Source organism: Somniosus microcephalus, chromosome 5, assembly GCF_052327205.1.
Source record: "Somniosus microcephalus isolate GS21.2 chromosome 5, FLI_Smic_1.0, whole genome shotgun sequence".
NCBI lineage: Eukaryota > Metazoa > Chordata > Chondrichthyes > Squaliformes > Somniosidae > Somniosus > Somniosus microcephalus.
The window spans coordinates 131,626,524-131,645,127 of record NC_140991.1 but is presented as its reverse complement, the minus strand read 5'-3'; the positions used below and the strand labels follow the sequence as shown (position 1 = coordinate 131,645,127).

The following is an 18,604-nucleotide window of genomic DNA, read 5'->3' as shown; positions in this document are numbered from 1 at the left end:
CTTAGAGTTTTACTTATGCTGAACTATATCTGCTATAGTGACCATCTAATGCTTTCTCCACTGTAAAGTGCAGGAAAGGGAACAGGAAGTGTGGTCCACGCATTATAATTTGCTGAAAATTTAGGAAAAACAGGTTGTTGTTGTTAAATAACAACACAAAATGCTAGAAACACTCCAGCAGGTCAGGCAGCATCCGTGGAGAGAAACAGAGTTAACGTTTCAGTCTGTGACCCTTCGTCAGCACTTGTTGTTTTCTCGCTGCTGTAGTGAGTTTTCACATACCGAAGTGTGAAAAGCATGCTAGAAAATGCATTGTGAATGAGCAAAGTCTGATAATCATCTAGGAGCACTGAATTCCATCAAAATAACATTTCCGTTACCCCCTCTAGCTTGGTCTTGTTATTTCCAGTTACGCCCACTCACTTCAGTTTAGTCTCCCTCTTGATCCTGCACCTGCTCTGATGGACCTCAGGTTATGATTCTACAGTTGCAGATTAATAAAGCTGGTGAGGAGGATTTCTTTTAATGAAGGGACAGGTAATGTGGGGATAGATAGATATTCTGGAGGCTTACTCAATTACCTTTGGAGATCAGAGAGTACTTATGCTATGTATGTGAAATTGAATTTAAAAATTCTGGTAATTTGTGGACTAGCACCATGAAAGCTTCCTTCAGAAAGGGCTCCACTGTTCCTAGCTGGTCTGCCCTACATTTGACTCCAGTTCCACACTGTTGTTGACTCTTGATGCCCTCAGGACAGCTATGGATGAGCAATAAATGCTGTCTTGTCAATGTTGCCCATACCCTGAAGAACAAATACATTTTTTTTAAACGCACAACTCTCGCTCGGGAGATTAAATGGGTGGGATGGAATCCATTGCTGGTTATGTTTTATGTGGTTTGTTGAAGAAATGGATCAAATGACTCCTTCCATGTGTCCTTGTATTTTCACCCAATGGCCATGCAGAAAATGCAGTTTTTTGGGGGGTTGTTCTACCTGTGATTATTTATCTACCTCAAGAAATGAAATGGAGCGACCTTAACCACTGAAAATAGTGAAAGGTAGTGATGAACATTATGGTGATTTTGTTACTTTCTGTTGCTAAATCTGATTTCTAAATTGTTTACTAATCCCTTCCCATGCCAATTTATGGAGCCACTTCCTCTTTCCCTTCTCCCATTTCATGCTAGCGCACCTCACTTCAGTTCACGTTGCATTTTTCTCCACTTCCCTTTTTGGTCCCTCCACCACTAGGATAACTGCACCTTTCTTCCCCCTTAGCTCCAAAGTTCACACTTTGTGCTCTTTTACATCGCCCTGCCTAATTTTCCGGATTCCAGGATAAAAATGCAGCCTTGATTTTCCCCAGTCCTGCCGCCATTGACCCCTGCCTGTGACTCTACAAGGTATATGCAGTCTGTTCATAGGAGAAGGCTAGATGAACTAAATGTTCTATTGTGTACTTAAAGATGATCCATTCTATTCATGTTTTCATCTCCTAAATTTGCTGCCTCGGTATGGCAGTCACAGTTTACTGGAGTAAAGCCATAATGAAAGCATTTCCTAGTATTTATTATAAAATGTAGTGTACTTTTGAAGTGTATAAGTATTTTAGACTCTTATTCATGTGCATTTTGTTACATTCCAACAGTGTTCCACAATTGCCACAATGAGGAGAAATGCCCACCTTGTACCTACCTCACTCAAAAATGGTGCATGGGGAAACATGAAGTAAGTATAGCTGAAGGAAATGAGACTTACTGTGAGATTTGTGGCTCCCAGTCAGACTATACATTTAAAAAGAAAACTGCTGAACGCCCATCTCGTCCCTGGCTGTTCCATTACTGAATCCAGCAGTGACATCAGCTGATCACCTCTTCTGAAAATGTTAATAGCTGCTAGCAGCCATTTTAATATAGATGCAAGGAAAAGTGGAAATCCAGCAGACTGGGAGAACTATAGAAAAAAAAAAGGATACAAACAAGTAATAATGGAATATGAAAAAAACTTGCAAGAGATATCAAAGCTAATGAACAGAAAAGGTTTTTATAAATATATCAAGAGAAACAGTGGTAAAGGGGGTGGGGGGGGCATCGGCCCATTAAAAAAAGATGCAAGTGATACTATAATGGCCACTTTTTGAATGAATACTTTGTATCTGTTTTTACAGTAGAGGAAGAGAAAATACCAGTGGTACAAGGGAAAATAAAAATAAGTCAAGGGGAGGAACTTAATGGATTTAAAGTTTTTTTTTTAATGGAGAAAATAATGGGACATAATCTCCAAGACCTGCTGGTTTCCACCCTAGAGTATTTAAAAGAAACAGGTGGGGAAATTGCAAATGCATTAGTCATAACTTTCCAAAGCGCTCAAGATTCAGGAATTGTACCTTTTTTGGATTGGAACATTGCAAATGTTACTCCATTATTTAAGAAAAGAGAGAGGGCGAAACCAAGAAACTTACAGACCTGTCAGTTTAACATCAGTTGTGGGGAAGTTACTGGAATCTATCAGGGATTGAGTGACTGAGCACTTGAACAAGTTTAAGCTGATTTAAGAGAGTCAGCACAGATTTGTGAAGGGTAGGGTATGTCTGACTAATCTAGTTGCATGGTTTGAGGAGGTCACTAACATGGACAGGGGAGTATCTATGGATGTTGTATCTATGGACTTCCAGAAGTTTTACACGTTATTAGCAGAAGGTACAAGGAATTGGAGGTAACCTTGTGCCATGGGTTGGTAATTGGTTGGGAGGAAGTAGACAGAGAATCGGGATAAAGGGAATGTACTGATTGGCAGGATGTGACAAGTGGTGTTCCCCAGGGATCTGTATGGGGGTCTGAAATTTTCATCATGTATATCAATGACTTGGGTAAAAGAATAAAGAGTTGTATGTCCAAGTTTACAGATGACACCAACTTAGGAGACACAGTAAGATATGTAGACTGGAGCAGGAAGTTACAGAGGGACGTGAACAGATTAAGGGGCGAAAATTGTGGCAGATTAAATTCAATGTGGGGAAAGTGTGAGGTCATTTATTTTGGATCCAAGAAAAACAAACCGAAATATTTTTTTAATAGTGAGAGACTAGGAACTGCAGAGGAACAAAAATGGATTTGGGTGTCCAGGTACCCATCACTAAATGCCAATGCACAGGTACAAAAAGCAATCCAAAAGGCTAATGAAATGTTGGCCTTTATCTCAAGGGAGCTGGGAAATAAAGGGAGGAAGCGATGCTTCAGTTGTAGAGAGCTTTGGTCAGACCCCCATCTGTACTGCTGTGGGCACTGCACCTCAGGAAAGATATAATGGTCTTGATGGGTACAGCGCAGGTTCACCAAAATGATATTGGGGCTAAAAGGGGTAAATTAGTCAGACCAGTTGCACAACTTGGCATATATTCCCTTGCATTTAGAAGGTTTTGGGGTTATCTAATTGAGGTGTTTAAAATGATCAAGCTATTTCCTCTAGTGGTGTAATCTGGAACAAGGGGACACGATCTTAAAATAAGAGCTAGGCCATTCAGGAGTTAAATCAGGAAGTACTTTTTCACACATGGGGTAGTAGAAATATGTAATTCTGTCTTCCCAAAAGGCTGTGAATGCGGGTCAATTCAAATTTTCAAGACCGATCAACAGATTTTTATTAGGTAAAGGTATCATAGGAGTAGACCATTTAGCCCCTTGAGCCTGATCGCCATTCAATGAGATCATGGCTAATCTGCGATCTAACTCCATATACCTGCCTTTGCCCCATATCCCTTAATACCTTTGGTTAACAAAAATCTAGCAATCTCAGATTTAAAATTAACAATTGATCTAGCATCAATTACCGTTTGCGGAAGAGAGTTCCAAACTGCTAACACACTGTGTAGAAGTGGTTCCTAATTTCACTCCTGAAAGATCTGGCTCTAGTTTTTAGACCATGCCCCCTAGTCCTAGACTCCCCAACCAATGGAAATAGTTTCTCTCTCTCTACCCTATCTGTTCCCCTTAACATCTTGAAAACTTTGATCAAATCACACCTTACCCCTCTAAATTCCAGGGAATACAACCCTAGTTTGTGTAATCTCGCCTCGTAATTTAACCCTTGGAGTCCAGGTATCATTCTGGTAAACCTACGCTGCACTCCCTCCAAGGCCAATATATCCTTCCTAAGGTGTGGTGCCCAGAACTGCTCACTGTACTCCAGGTGTGGTCTAACCAGGGTTTTGTATAGCTGAAGCATGACTTCTACCTCCTTGTGTTCTAGTCCTCTAGGGATAAAGGCCACCATTCCATTAGCCTTTTTGATTATTTTCTGCACCTGTTCATGACATTTTAATGATCTATATACCTGAACCCCCAAGTCTCATTGGACCTCCACTGTTTTTAGCTTTTCACCATTTAGAAAGTACCCTGCTCTATATCCTTTTTAGGTCCAAAGTGGATGACCTCACATTTCCCTACATTGAAATCTATTTGTCATAGTTTTGCCCATTTGCTTAATCTATCAATATCCCTTTGTAATTTTATGCTTCAGTGTACACTGCTTACAATGCCACCTAACTTTGTGTCATCGGCAAATTTGGATCCATTATCTAAGTTGTTAATAAATACAGTGAATAGTTGAGGCCCCAACACAGATCCTTGCGGGTCACCACTAGTCACATCCTGCCAATTTGAGTACCTACCCATTATCCCTACTCTCGGTCTCCTGCCGCTCATCCAATTTCCTAACCAGGTCAATAATTTGCCTTCAACTCCATGGGCTTCAACTTTAGTTAACAGTTTCTTATGAGGGACTTTATCAAATGCCTTCTGGAAGTCCATATAAATAACATCCATACACATTCCCATGTCCACTACTTTAGTCACCTCTTCAAAACATTCAATCAGGTTTGTCAGGCATGACCTACCCTTTACAAATCCATGCTGGCTCTCTCTGATCAGCTGCAAATTTGAGAGGTGTTCAGTCACCCTATCCTTAATTATAGACTCTAGTAATTTCCCAACAACAGATATTAGATGTATCAAGTGATATGGATCAACGACGGGTAAATAGAGTTGAGGTACAGATCAGCCATAATCTAATTGAATGGCAGAACAAGCTTCAGTACCAGTCTGAATTAAGATAATTTGGTCAGTCAGTGCACATCCTCAGAACCTGGTTTCAATTCCTTTCTCTCGAAAGTGACCAAACAAATTTTGGTGACTATATGTATATTTGTTTTGTTCTGTAGAAGTTTGACATTGAGAAAATATTTTCAGTTAGTGGAGAGCAAGGATTAACGTAGCTATTATTTAAATGTCTGCTTACACTCTCTCACTTGTAAGATGCTGTCTATAATTCATTTTATCGCAAGGGTACAAGGGGTGACTACTGTGGTATTTAGCCTTCACAGATGTACTGTGAACAGATGAAAATTAATCACTGCACTTAAAAGCATTGATCACAGGGTATCTTTAGATTAATCTTTTCTGTAAATTAACTGGAATGAGCACATTAAAATATTTAACTCTAGTTAGTTAATAGTAGATTTACTTTTAAAATATATATATTTGACACCTTGTGTGCCTCTCCCATTTCATATGGAAAAGATTGAAACCGGTGGATTCAGAGTGACAGTAGTATGTTTGATCGTTGCTGTCATTAATGACTGGGTGTATGTTTTCTCTCCTCACCCATCAAACTCCATTAAATTGTCTTGATTTAGCAAATACTCAGCCTTAAGGTAAGGGGTCAGTTAGAAGGCTACTGTTGCTCCATAATGAGACCAAGTACAGACATCAATAATGATGAGCGAACATATTGCAATAAAATTACCTTGCACTGCTTCATCCCAAGTATTGAGGCCAGTCTACACTGTATGAAATACAAGGGATATTATCAATGTTCATATTTATTGAAAGTAACATTTGTGGAGTAGCAATAAAGGAAAACCATAAAGACATATATTGGGAAGTATTTGCCATTGATTGCACTTATCTGTAGAGCTGCCTTCTGCGTCACATGATCAAATCAGCATGCAGATGTTAAATGCCGGATTGCATTGATATCTTGAGTTGCATTCCACTGCTCCTTATGGACTAAATGGGGAGTGATTGCTTGGGTGTGCAATATAACAATAATTTTACTCCACTTGGTTACGTGGTAATGTAAATGGCCCAGATTTTGTGATAGAAATAACGGTGCAGCGAATCTGCTCACCATTATTGAGTAAATTGGACAGCAACTTCCGGCGTCCACACATGCGCAGTTAAATGCAGAAATCTGGAGGATGCCGTCAGAGTTGCCCTGCTCCTCCACAAGCTGCACTACACCAGAACCTCGCCAAGAGATTTGGCATTTAAATGCATGTATGAGCATGAAATTGCGGCACTTAGCCACTAGTTACCCACTAAACATTCCAGAAAAAGTTTGGGCTTGTCCATTCAAGTGTAAGTGAATTTTTAACAGCGTGACAAGTCTTCATTACTGCCAAACAACCTATCTGGTTCTGAAAATTTAATTTTACAAGTGGAGTCTCATTCCTTCAGAATTTAATTATTGTTGGAGATTTTTTTTTTAATGTTTTAATTAAAATTTTAAAAATTGTTAGCTTTTTCTTTCTTTTTGCTTTTATCAATTAATCCCATCTTTCTTTCCCTCTCTTTATTTTGCTTTCTATGTATGATTTTTATATTGAATTAAATGTCCTAATTTATACTTTCTGGTTTAGTCTCTGCGTGCCTCAGTGAGGATTCTTCAATCTGGTTGGGTGAAGAGACACACTGTTGCTAGCTCTGCTCACAGATGCCACAGATCCCCTGTAGAGGGTGCCACACTGAAAAGAATCTCTAGTAACCATAGGCTGCTGCGCAAAAGCCCACAAAAAGACTCGGCAGCTGTTGGCGTAATCAACAGCAAGTGCCGTTCTTTCACCGCTAACCGCAAAATCCGGGCCAATGTATTAGAACACTTGCATTTTTAATAATCCAAGTACACTATATAAGGAGGTTCAAATATATTCTTTTTTATGGAGAGTAATGGCCAGAATATGTTAGGATTGTTAATCATGGGTCATTACTGGACCTGTTGAGACAGTGCAGAAGATCCAAGTCTCTTTCTATGCTGTGTTGTAAGTAAGGCTAGAGAGGGACCCTGTAATAATAAAACAAGTTGCAAAGTTCTTTTCGAGGAGCAACTGCTGTGAAGAAATTTGAGAGACATAATGTACGATTGCAGTTTGTGGCTGGGAACTGTTTGCACGCAAATGCGGGTATCGTTTCATCGCCATTGCACAGGAATTTTGTCAAAATGATTTGTCAGAAATGACGGCCTGTTTTGGAGACCTTCAACTGTTTATTGTAGGTATCTGCTTGCCAGTGGGCTTGTAGCTCTGCTTTGCTTCTCCCATAACTTGTGGTGTTGAAACCATAAATCAATCACACCATCCTGTTCATTAATGGCTAATTGTGCATTTCCAAAGCTAATTGCAGAACTCTGAGCTGTCTTTTGATCAAATGTCAGTTTGGAAGCCTACATGTGTTTGGTGGAGCAGGTGTCATATGCAGTGGATCTGATGTTATGTGGATTTAATGCAATGCTTTTTTTTTTTTCCAGATGCGGAACAATATTCCATGTCACCTTACTGGCATTTCCTGTGGGCTTGCCTGTAGCAAACTCTTGCCTTGTGGAATGCACAAATGTAAGAAGATTTGTCACAAAGGTGACTGTGTTACTGAGGAGCAATGTAAACAGCTGTGTACCGTGCCACGACCTGACTGTAATCACCCATGTTCGTCTCCATGCCACCCAGGCTCACCTTGTCCGAAGACCCCATGCCATGCGGAGGTACCATTATAGTGGACAGTTACTGTACAGAAAATCAAATAAGCCTTGTGAAATAATTTGCATTTACATATCTTATGACATCCCAAAGCACCTTGAGGCCAATGAGTTACTTTTTTGAAATGCAGTCATTGTTATGTAAGCAGACATTGCAGCCAAATGTGTGCACAACACCATCCCAAAAACAGCAAATGAATGAGTGACCAGTTAATCTGTTTTTGGTGGTTGTGTCTGAGTCAGGAATTTTGGCCAGGGCACTGAGAGAACTTGTGCGCTCTCCTTTGAGTGTTGACACTGGATTTTTTGCATCCACTTGAGCAGGCAGATGTGGCCTTGGTTTAACATCTCATTCTAACGATGGCACAAAACAACATTCCCTCAGTATCACCCGGAAGTGTGTGTTAAGATGTCAACCTACATTATTTTTTTTATTTTATTTTTTTTAAGTAATACAAATACGTATGAGTGTTATGAAATCGAAGATTGAAAAAAAGTTACATTAATTGACTCCAGCATTACATTGTCAGATCTCAGTGTTTTAAACACAGGGAAAAGATCACAGAAAATCTAGTTTTACACTTAAAATAATCAAATTGCTATTGAATTGGTTCTGCACTTTACATTTTTAAAATCATTGTTGATACACAAAGAATTTGATACTCTGGCTTTTGATAAAGATGCAAGTGTATAAATTAGCCACATTAGGCTAATGTTAATGATTACAGCTGTTGTGTTGCAGGTGATGTTACATTGCAGTTGTCAGCGCAGGAAAGAGATCATGATCTGCAGTGAAGCTTCCAGCAATTACCAGAGGTTTGTACTGCTTCCAGTGCAACAGGTGCTCCAGTATGAAACTTGTAGATCAGGCTTGCAATTTGATTAATTGATGAGTAACTGCCAATAACAGTGAATTATATTTTTCCTGTTTTTTGGGGCTGGGGTGGGGCATGGGGGGGAAGCATTTCAATAAAGTTCAGAATTAGCCAATTTTGTTTCCGAAACCATACTCTGAGGTAGAAATTATCCAAAAATGTTGCATAGTGCCAAATTTATGAAACTATTTATTTGATTGTTGCACTCGAGCACAATATGTTCAGATGAAGGTCTTTCAGCCCATTTAATTCAACCTTACCGGCTTCCCATTACATCAGCTTTCTGTTTCTAAAATTATACCAGTGTTCTCGCCTCAACTACTTTTCCTGTAATCCCATACAGCTGTCAGACCCTCCAAATACAGAAATACTTCTAACTTCAGACTAAATTGACCCTTCACAAGCCTGAATCTGTACCCTCTTGTCTTGTTGCCCTGGCATATCTGAAAGTATTTGGGGTTTACATTCTCTGTCTCTTTCAGTATCTTGCCAAGTGTCGTAAGACTCAAGGGAATCTTTCATCCATTTCTGTAAGGCTTTTGACCTAGTGCTGGTGCAGCCACCATGAAGTTGAAAGCTATGGGAGTATCTGGCCAAATCTTAGTCCGGAATGTGTACTGCAACTCCAAAATCTCTGTACAGATAGATGAGAGACTTGCTGAGCCATTTTCTCTTGAAAGAGAAGTGAGGCAAGGCTGTCCACTGTCACCCATCCTATTCAGTGTCTTCATCAATGCTGTTTTGTATGCTATTGCAAGCAACAGGCTTGGAGAGGGAAATTTTAACCATCCCTTCACGCGCACGCACGTACGTTGGGAGCCTGATTTAAATTTAACGCTGACTGGCTGGGTTTCCCATGGCTTGGGAAATCCATCAACAAAATGGAGTTCTCCCTCCAGCCCATCAAGCAAACCTTCTGCCAGAATTGGCTGACCACCACCCCCACCCCCCCCCCCCCCCCCCCCCCCCAAGCAAACCTGCGATCTCGAGCCTTATGCCCCCAACCTTTGCTGACTCCCCATCCAACCCGTGACCTTTCCTAATTGCTGGGGAGAGTCGCCAACAGTCCCCGGCTATGGCCTTCTCCCACAGGCTTTCCCGCATGACAGCTAGCCAGCCTGTCAATCTGGCCGGGCTGGAAGCGGAATAAACAAAATGAGGCCCTGCTGTTAAATTCTGCAGGACCTCCGCCTTCCCATGATTTCCGGGGGTACTGGTGGATGCCAATTTCAGCCTGGACAGCGTCCTTTAGGACTATTGAGGGACAAAGGGCACTTTGCAAAGTCCAATTGTAGGCTAACCTTGCAGTATACAAGATATGTCCAGACAGTACTCCTTCGTGGTTCATAGTTTGTAACTCCTGTGCATTGAAAGGAAGGGCTTCATTCAGCGCCTGTGTCAGGTTCAAGACCAAGCTATGAGTTGTATTTGCGGCAAAGATGGGACATGACTGCAGGGAGGGAGGACTCTGCCATACAGACCTGCAACTGAGTACCCTGGAATGGGAGTTAGCCTTATGGTGGGATCTCCTTTGTCAAAGACCTTCATGTGAGAATCTGGATTAAGGCATTGCTAATGAGTAAGCCCAGTGGACTTGGATGTTCAGGACATCACTGGCTGGTATGCTAGAAGCGGTTCTGCGTAGATTCTTCCACCATGCTGGAGGCAAGTATCAATAACAGCTGATGAGCAAACTCTGAGACTTGGAACAACAGCTGCTGAAAGGCATTACCTGGGGTGGGTGTGAGAATATATGCTCATGTAGCTGGGGCTTGATGCCTACCATGATTAGATTACATGGATAAATGGCTACTGCCAAAACTCTGACTAGTAGAGCCACCATTCATTGGGGTACAGAAGATGGTGGTAATGCACTCATGTTTTATAGTGAGTTGTGCTCACCGTGCCTCTCATTGAGGAGCGGATTCTGCTGCCCAACTTGCAAGAGTTCAACCTGCTGTTCAGTTGTCTTATGACAAACTAATGACTCTTTTGGATGGGGTGGGGGGGAAGAAAGTAGGCAGGATATAGCTGATTCCAAGATAACAACTGGTGATGGAAGTTCAGAACCTAGTTGACCCTTTATTGCAGCTTTGGTAATCCGATACCCGAGTCAGGCATGTCTGCAGTATTCCATGGAACTGTTGATCAACCAACCAGTCTGGCTCACAATGGAACTTGGAGGCTGGGGCTGGGATGCTTATCACCTGGCTCCAGATCATACTGCAGGCCATATCGCTAATCGATAGGGTAGTCTTAGATGGATAAACAACGAGAAACTTCCTAATGATCTGCTCCTGTAATGCTTTGAAATATTTTTTCACCAGAGTGAAGTTGAATATGTTCCCTCTGGTTTGTGGGTTTTTCACTTGTGGTTTGTGAGAGTAACTTTTTGGTATGGAGAGATCAAATTGCCTGGTTTTATTGTTCTTTGCTTCCACTCTCTGTAGGATAACTGCTATTTCCATGGCCAGTAAACTCTCTGACATGCATCTTGGAGACTCAGTGGAAATCAGTAGACTAATTTCTAAAAAAGAAATGAAACAGACCAGGTAAATCATTCTTGAACACATCTGTAGGTGGTTTTAGAACATTAGATTACATTATAATGAGTAGTTTTTTATCAATAGTAGTAATTTTCCAAACTGAAAATTTAAAATAAAAGTATATCTAAAAGCACCAAGGGATGACATTTTGAGGAATTAATGGCCTGTATTATCGAAGTCAGCAGGACGTATTTTTGTGTTTTTTTCAACAATGGCCCAGATTTTACGATTGCAGGCCTCCTACTGCTCAGAAATGTGTACATTTTGGAAATTTGTATAGGCTCTTCAACGTTTGAAGTAAAATGTAAGTGCTGGTAATAAATTACTGCTTTTCCATGCAGATTGGAGTGTGATCAAGAATGTGCAACAGTGGAGAGAAACAGGTGGGTTGTGCAATGCGATGGATTCAGACTCATTCATGGGAAATTGTAACTTACGCTCTGGTGCTCCCATAAAACAAGTGCACGTTGCCTTTTGGCTTCATATAAGACTGCCTAAGTCTAATTTGGTTTTATAGATTTTCAGCTCGTGCACGAATATTGAAAGAAAAAACACCATTATTACACTAATAAATCTACTCAAACACTAGGAGTAACTTCATTGTCCTACACTAAAATACTGTGCGCAGCTATGGTTGCCAGCCCTCAAAAGGGATGCGCATTCATTGGAGAGGGTGCATAAAAGAGCAAGAAGTGTAAAAGGGGATGAGCTATGAGGAAATCTTAGAGATACTTAAGTTCCAAAGTCTAGTGAGAAGAAAGCCAAAGGGGGAAGAGGAGAGGAACGTCATTCAGTTATATAAACAATTAAATTTAGAAAAAAATAATAGGATTGGGCAGAGTCAACACTGATTTATGAAAGGGAAATCGTGTTCGACAAATCTGTTATAGTTTTTTGAGGTTGTAACTAGCAGAATAGATAAGTGGATGTGGTGTATTTGGATTTTCAGAAGACATTCGATAAGATGCCACACAAGAGGTTATTAAACAAAATAAGGGCTCATGGGATTGGGGGTAATATACTAGCATGGATTGAGGATTTGTTAATGGACAGAAAACAGAGAGTAGGAATAAAAGGGTCATTTTTGGGTTGGCAGACTGTAACTAGTGGGGTACCGCAAGAATCGGTGCTTGGGCCTCAGCTATTCAGTCTACATCAATGATTTAGATGAGAGGACCAAATGTAACACATCCAAGTTTGCTGATAATACAAAGCTGGGTGAGAATGTAAGTTGTGAGGAGGATGCAAAGAGGCTTCAAGGGGATATAGACAGGCTAAGTGAGTAGGCAAGAACATGGCAAATGGAATATAATGTGGAGAAATGTGAAGTTATCCACTTTGGTAGGAAAAATAGAAAAGCAGAGTATTTTTAAATGGTGAGAGATTGGGAAATATTGGTGTTCAGAGGGACCTGGGTGTCCTTGTTCACGAATCACTGAAAGTTAACATGCAGGTACAGCAAGCAATTAGGAAAGCAAATGTTATGTTGGCCTTTATTACAAGAGGATTTGAGTAAAAGAGTAAAGAAGTCTTACTGCAATTATATAGGACCCTGGTGAGACCACACCTGGAGTATTGTGTACAGTTTTGGTCTCCTTACCTAAGGAAGGATATACTTGCCATAGAGGGAGTGCAACAAAGGTTCACCAGACTGGTTCCTGGGATGGGGGGGATTGTCCTATGAGGAGAGATTGAATAGACTAGGCCTATATTCTCTCGAGTTTAGAAGAATGAGAGGTGATCTCATTGAAACATACAAAGTTCTTACAGGGCTTGACAGGGTAGATGCAGGATGTTCTAGCTGTGGCGTCTAGAACCAGGAGTCGGCCATTTAGGACTGAGATGATGAGAAATTTCTTCACTCAAAGGGTGCTGAATCTTTGGAATTCTCTACCCCAGAGGGCTGTGGAGACTCAGTCGTTGAGAATATTCAAGACAGAGATCGATAGATTTTTGAATATTAAGGGAATCAAGGGAGATGGTGATAGTGCAAGAAAGTTGAGATGAGGTAGAAGATCAGCCATGATCTTATTGAATGGCGGAGCAGGCTCGAAGGGCCAGATGGCTTAATCCTGCTCCTATTTCTTATGTTCTTATGTTTTAAATTGCTTCGATAACATGAACCCAAGATATTACTTTTCAGGTCAGTCAGGCCGAGCGGACAGGAACTTTAATTAGTGAAAAATAAATTTAAACTGGTATTTAAAAATACTTATACTCTTAAGGGTGGCGAACATTTGAAAAGATCTACCAGGTAAGGTAGTTGAGTCAAAGATGTCAGGGGAGTTCAAGATGCAGTTGGATACCAAGCTGGGTGAGTTGAAATATTGCAGAGATTCACCTCATGGAGCAAATGGCCTTTTCTTCTAAAGTTCTTAAACATCATAAAGTAAACATTTTACTTGTAGACTCTCATCGTGCCTTTTTCCCTTTCCTTTCTTGCTCAGTTCTATATTCCATTGAGTCCCAAGTCTAACCATAATTTGGCACTAATTAGCACACAAATGAGTATTAATACTCATTATGTTTACCAAGTGCTGTGTTTCATTGCAAATATAGGACAAGCTTAGCCTCCGTGCATTCTGTAGGTGTGAAATCAGTTGAATAAATGTCCTTATAATAATCGCATCCCTTATGATCAGAAATATATTTTGCTTCATTAATAAAATACTGTCGCCTTTCAATTTAATTTGTGGAGATGGTCCATAAAGCAAGGATAGACGCACTTGTGGGACACAAGCTGTAACAAATTATTTCATATTATGTATGTGTGCATCTACAGTTTGCAAGTCATCAATAAAAATGTTTTAACGATGAGGCTAATGGCACTCACCGTTATTTATGCACAAATTGGACAGCACATAAGAACATAAGTAGTAGGAGCAGGAGTAGGCCATACGGCCCCTCGGGCCTGCTCCGCCATTCAATAGGATCATGGCTGATCCGAATCTAGACTCGCGTCCACTTCCCTGCCCTCTCCCCGTAACCCCTAATTCTCTTATCTGCTAGGAAACTGTCTATCTCCATTTTAAATTTATTTAATGTTTCAGCTTCCACAGCTCTCGGGGGTAGCAAATTCCATAGATTTACTACCCTCTGAGTGAAGAAGTTTCTCCTCATCTCAGTTTTGAAAGGGCAGCCCCTTATTCTAAGATTATGCCCCCTAGTTCTAGTCTCACCCATCAGTGGAAACATCCTCACCGCATCCACCCGATCAAGCCCCCTCACAATCTTATATGTTTCGATAAGATCGCCTCTCGTTCTTCCGAACTCCAATGAGTAGAGGCCCAACCTACTCAACCTTTCCTCATACGTCAACCCCCTCATCTCCGGAATCAACCGAGTGAACCTTCTCTGAACCGCCTCTGCCAAATCTCTGCCCACTCACTTAGCCTGTCTATGTCCTTTTGCAGGTTTTTTATGTCCTCCTCACTCACTGCTTTCCCTCCCATCTTTGTACCGTCGGCAAACTTGGATATGTTGCACTCGGTCCCTTCCTCCAAATAGTTAATATAGATTGTAAAGAGCTGGGGTCCCAGCACTGACCCCTGTGGGACACCACTAGTTACTGATTGCCAGCCCGAGAACGAACCATTTATCCCAACTCTCTGTTTTCTGTTAGATAGCCAATCTTCCACCCATGCCAGTATATTACCCCCAATCCTGTGATTTTTTTTTTATCTTGATCAGTAATCTTTTGTGTGGAACCTTGTCAAATGCCTTTTGGAAGTCCAAATACACTACATCCACTGGTTCCCCTTTATGCACCCTGTATGTTACGTCCTCAAAGAATTCGAGCAAATTTGTCAAACATGACTTCCCCTTCGTAAAACCATGCTGACTCTGTCCTATTAAATTATGTTTATCCAAATGCTCTGTTACTGTTTCCTTAATAATGGACTCCAACATTTTGCCAACCACAGATGTTAGGCGAACTGGTCTATAGTTTCCAGCTTTTTGTCTACTTCCCTTCTTAAATAAGGGTGTTACATTAGCAGTTTTCCAATCTGCCGGGACCTTTCCTGAGTCCAGGGAGTTTTGGAAAATAATCACCAATGCATCCACAATCCTTACCGCCACTTCTCTCAAGACCCTAGGATGTAGACCATCAGGTCCGGGGGATTTATCTGCCTTAAGTCCCATTATTTTACCGAGTACCATCTCCTTAGTGATTTTAATCGTGTTTAGCTCCCCCCCCCCCCCCCCCATTGCCCCGTTTGTCCAGTGTTGGGATATTTTTAGTGTCCTCTACTGTAAAGACTGATACAAAATATTTGTTCAGTGTCTTTGCCATCTCCATGTTCCCCACCACTAGTTTCCCGGTCTCATCCTCTAAGGGACCAACGTTCACTTTAGCCACCCTTTTTCTTTTTATATAGCTGTAGAAACTCTTGCTATCTGTTTTTATATTTTTTGCTAGTTTACTTTCATAATCTATCTTCCCTTTCTTAATTCATCTTTTAGTTATTGTTTGCTGGCTTTTAAATGCTTCCCAATCTTCTATCCTCCCACTAGATTTGGCTACTTTATATGCCCTTGTTTTCAGTTGGATACTATCCTTTATTACTTTACTAAGCCACATGCGCAGTTAAACGCAAAAATCCAGAAGTTGCTCTCAGATGCGCTACCCCTCTAAGCTGTGCGAAAATGGCATCTCGTCGTCTGGCTCTTCATTCAAATGTATTGAACGGCGTGAAGTTCCTGCACTAACATCATAGATACAGACTAAACGCACCACAATAAGTTAGGGCTTGTCCATTCCAGTCTAAGTACCCTTTTAACTGCGTGGTAAGTCTAATTACTGCCAAACAACTTCTCTGGCACTGAAAATTAACTTTTACAAGTGTGGAGTCGCATTCCTTCAGCTTTTAATTATTGGAGAATTTTTTTTAATGCAAATTTATTTTTAACTTTTTCTGCCTTTTATCTCTCTCTTAATCCCATCTTTTCTTCCCTCTCTTTATTTCCCTTTCTGTACCTGAATTGACATTGAATTCAGTATTCTAACTTACAGTTCTTGGTTCAGAGTGTGCACTGCTCATTAACGATTCTTCAACTTCATTGATTAAGGAGACACACAGTTGCTTGCCTTGTTCATACGGGTCCTCGACGCCCTGTCGAAGCCACTGCTCTGTTTGACTGACAGCAACTTGCTGTGTAAAGCCCCATAGAAAGTCTGTTCAAGTGCAAGTCTAATGAAAGGCTGGCGCTGTCCGTTCGCTGCTCACAGCAGAATCTGGCCTGTAGACTCTTTCCAACAACCTGGTGATAATGGATTTGCAAGAGAAAGTAATTTTGATAGTCTTAAAAATCAGATGTCTTGCTGTATAGAAGTGTGTGCCTTAACTGTGTTGATGGGCTATTTGATTGCAACAGGTATCACACCTTAAGCCCAAATCTATCTTCGTGAGGTGCACACATTTCCATTTCCAGCAGCAGGTAATGGTCAGAATTGGGTATTCTAGCTGATGGTTTTTTTCCTCATCCCTAGCCCAGGAACATTGAGGACAATTGTAAGGAATTTACTATTGTCCTGGCTGAGAGCCAATTCAGCATAGTCTGATGATCAAACCTACTCTTCTAGAATAGTGCCGTGGGATCTTTACGTCCACCTGAGAGGGCAGATGGGACCTTGGTTTAACATCTCCTCCAAAGGTGGCACCTCTGACAGTGCAGCACTCCCTCAGTACTGCACTGAAGTATCAGCTTGGGTTACCTGCTCAAGTTTCTGGATTGGGATTTGAATCCACAACCTTCTGACTCTGAGGCGAGAGTGCTACCAACAGCCACAGCTGACACCTAAAAGTTGACCTGGCTGCTAGCAAAGAATGGTGTTGATCCATTGCTCTCTGGGTTATTGGGACAGCAAGCTTCTGCTGCGCCACTCTGCTCAGATGTCTCCGATGCTAACCTGTTTGTCACCCGGAAGTCTTTTTAATTCCTCCTTGCTGTGCTATGTGTTAACTAAGTTTTGTGTGTTTTTTTTCCACAGGCGAGTAGCAGATGCTTTAAATATTAACCCAGCCTCAGATCCATTTCACACTCGTAGTTTAGGATCCAAATACAGTGACAATCTGAAGGAAGATGCAAGGTAGGTGATGATTGATGATTGTAAACATTGAAAATCAAGTGTAGATATATGACAACCAATTTTAAAACTGTATCTGGATATATGACATCCTGGCTACAAAGCAGATGGATTAACCAGTTTTAATACATTGGTATTTCATGCTGGTACAGTCACAGCAAAACCTCTATGGTGACTCACTTTATTAACTTGGCAAACAATACTCCGCTAAATGTATAGTTTTTGCAGCTCAAAAAGAGTGGCAGAAAATGCTGGAGTTACACAGGTTGTCAGTGAGCAACTGAGCGAAAAATAAGCTAAAGTTTGGGTGGAATCTTTCACCCAATTTGGGTGAGTTGCAGCTGAAATAACTCCTCTTTTCAAATGTTGACTGATCTGCCTGATACATCCAACATTTTCTGTTTTTATTTTAGATTTCCAGCTTTCACGATCCTTTTAAAACAATTAGTCATAACGGCACAGAAGGAGGCCATTCGGCCCGACGAGTCCATGCCAGCTCTCTGTGGACCAATCCAGTCAGTCCCATTCCCCCGCTCTATCCCCGTAGCCCTGCAAGTTTATTTCCCTCAAGTGCCTATCCAATCTCCCCTTGAAAACATTGAGTGTCTCTGTTTCCACCACTCCCGTCGGCAGCGAATTCCAGGTCCTCACCACTCGCTGCATAAAGAAGTTTTTCCTCACTTCTCCCCTGTATCTCTTGCCCAAAACTTTAAATCTGTGTCCCCTAGTCCTTGTACCATCAACTAGTGGGAACAGCCTTTCCCCGTCTAGTCTATCCAAACCCGTCATAATCTTGTACACCTTTATCAAATCACCCCTCAACCTCCTTTGCCCTAATGAAAACAAATCCAGCTTCTCCAACCTGTCCTTGTAGCTAAGATTGCCAATCCCTGGAACCATTCTGGTAAATCTCCTCTGCACCCTCTCAAGGGCCTTCACATCCTTCCTAAAGTGTGGTGACCAGAACTGGATGCAATACTCCAGTTGTGGCCTAACCAACGCTTTATAAAGGTTCAGCATAACTTCTCTTCTTTTGTACTCAATATCTCTATTTATGGAGCACAAGATCCGATATGCTTTGTTAACCACTCTCTCAATATGTCCTGCCACCTTCAGGGACCTATGCACATTAACTCCCAGGTCCCTCTGTCCCTGCACACTCTTTAAAACTGTGCCATTAAGTGTATATTTCCTCTCCCTGTTCCTTCTGCCAAAATGCAACTCCTCACACTTCTCTATTAAATTCCATCCGCCACTTGTCTACCCATTCTGCTAGCCTTTCTAT

At 41.2% G+C, this 18,604-nt stretch overlaps 1 protein-coding gene across 1 annotated transcript in view; it reads left to right on the top strand.

Annotated features, from left to right (window-relative positions):
- nfx1 (nuclear transcription factor, X-box binding 1) overlaps positions 1–18,604 on the top strand; it is an 88,237-nt gene that overhangs the window by 58,207 nt on the left and 11,426 nt on the right. Inside the window, exons 15-20 of the mRNA XM_085988258.1 lie at positions 1,653–1,732; positions 7,586–7,816; positions 8,553–8,626; positions 11,136–11,237; positions 11,573–11,614; positions 17,224–17,322. Coding sequence (XP_085844384.1) covers positions 1,653–1,732; positions 7,586–7,816; positions 8,553–8,626; positions 11,136–11,237; positions 11,573–11,614; positions 17,224–17,322 — 628 coding nt within the window. The remainder of the gene's footprint in view (positions 1–1,652; positions 1,733–7,585; positions 7,817–8,552; positions 8,627–11,135; positions 11,238–11,572; positions 11,615–17,223; positions 17,323–18,604) is intronic.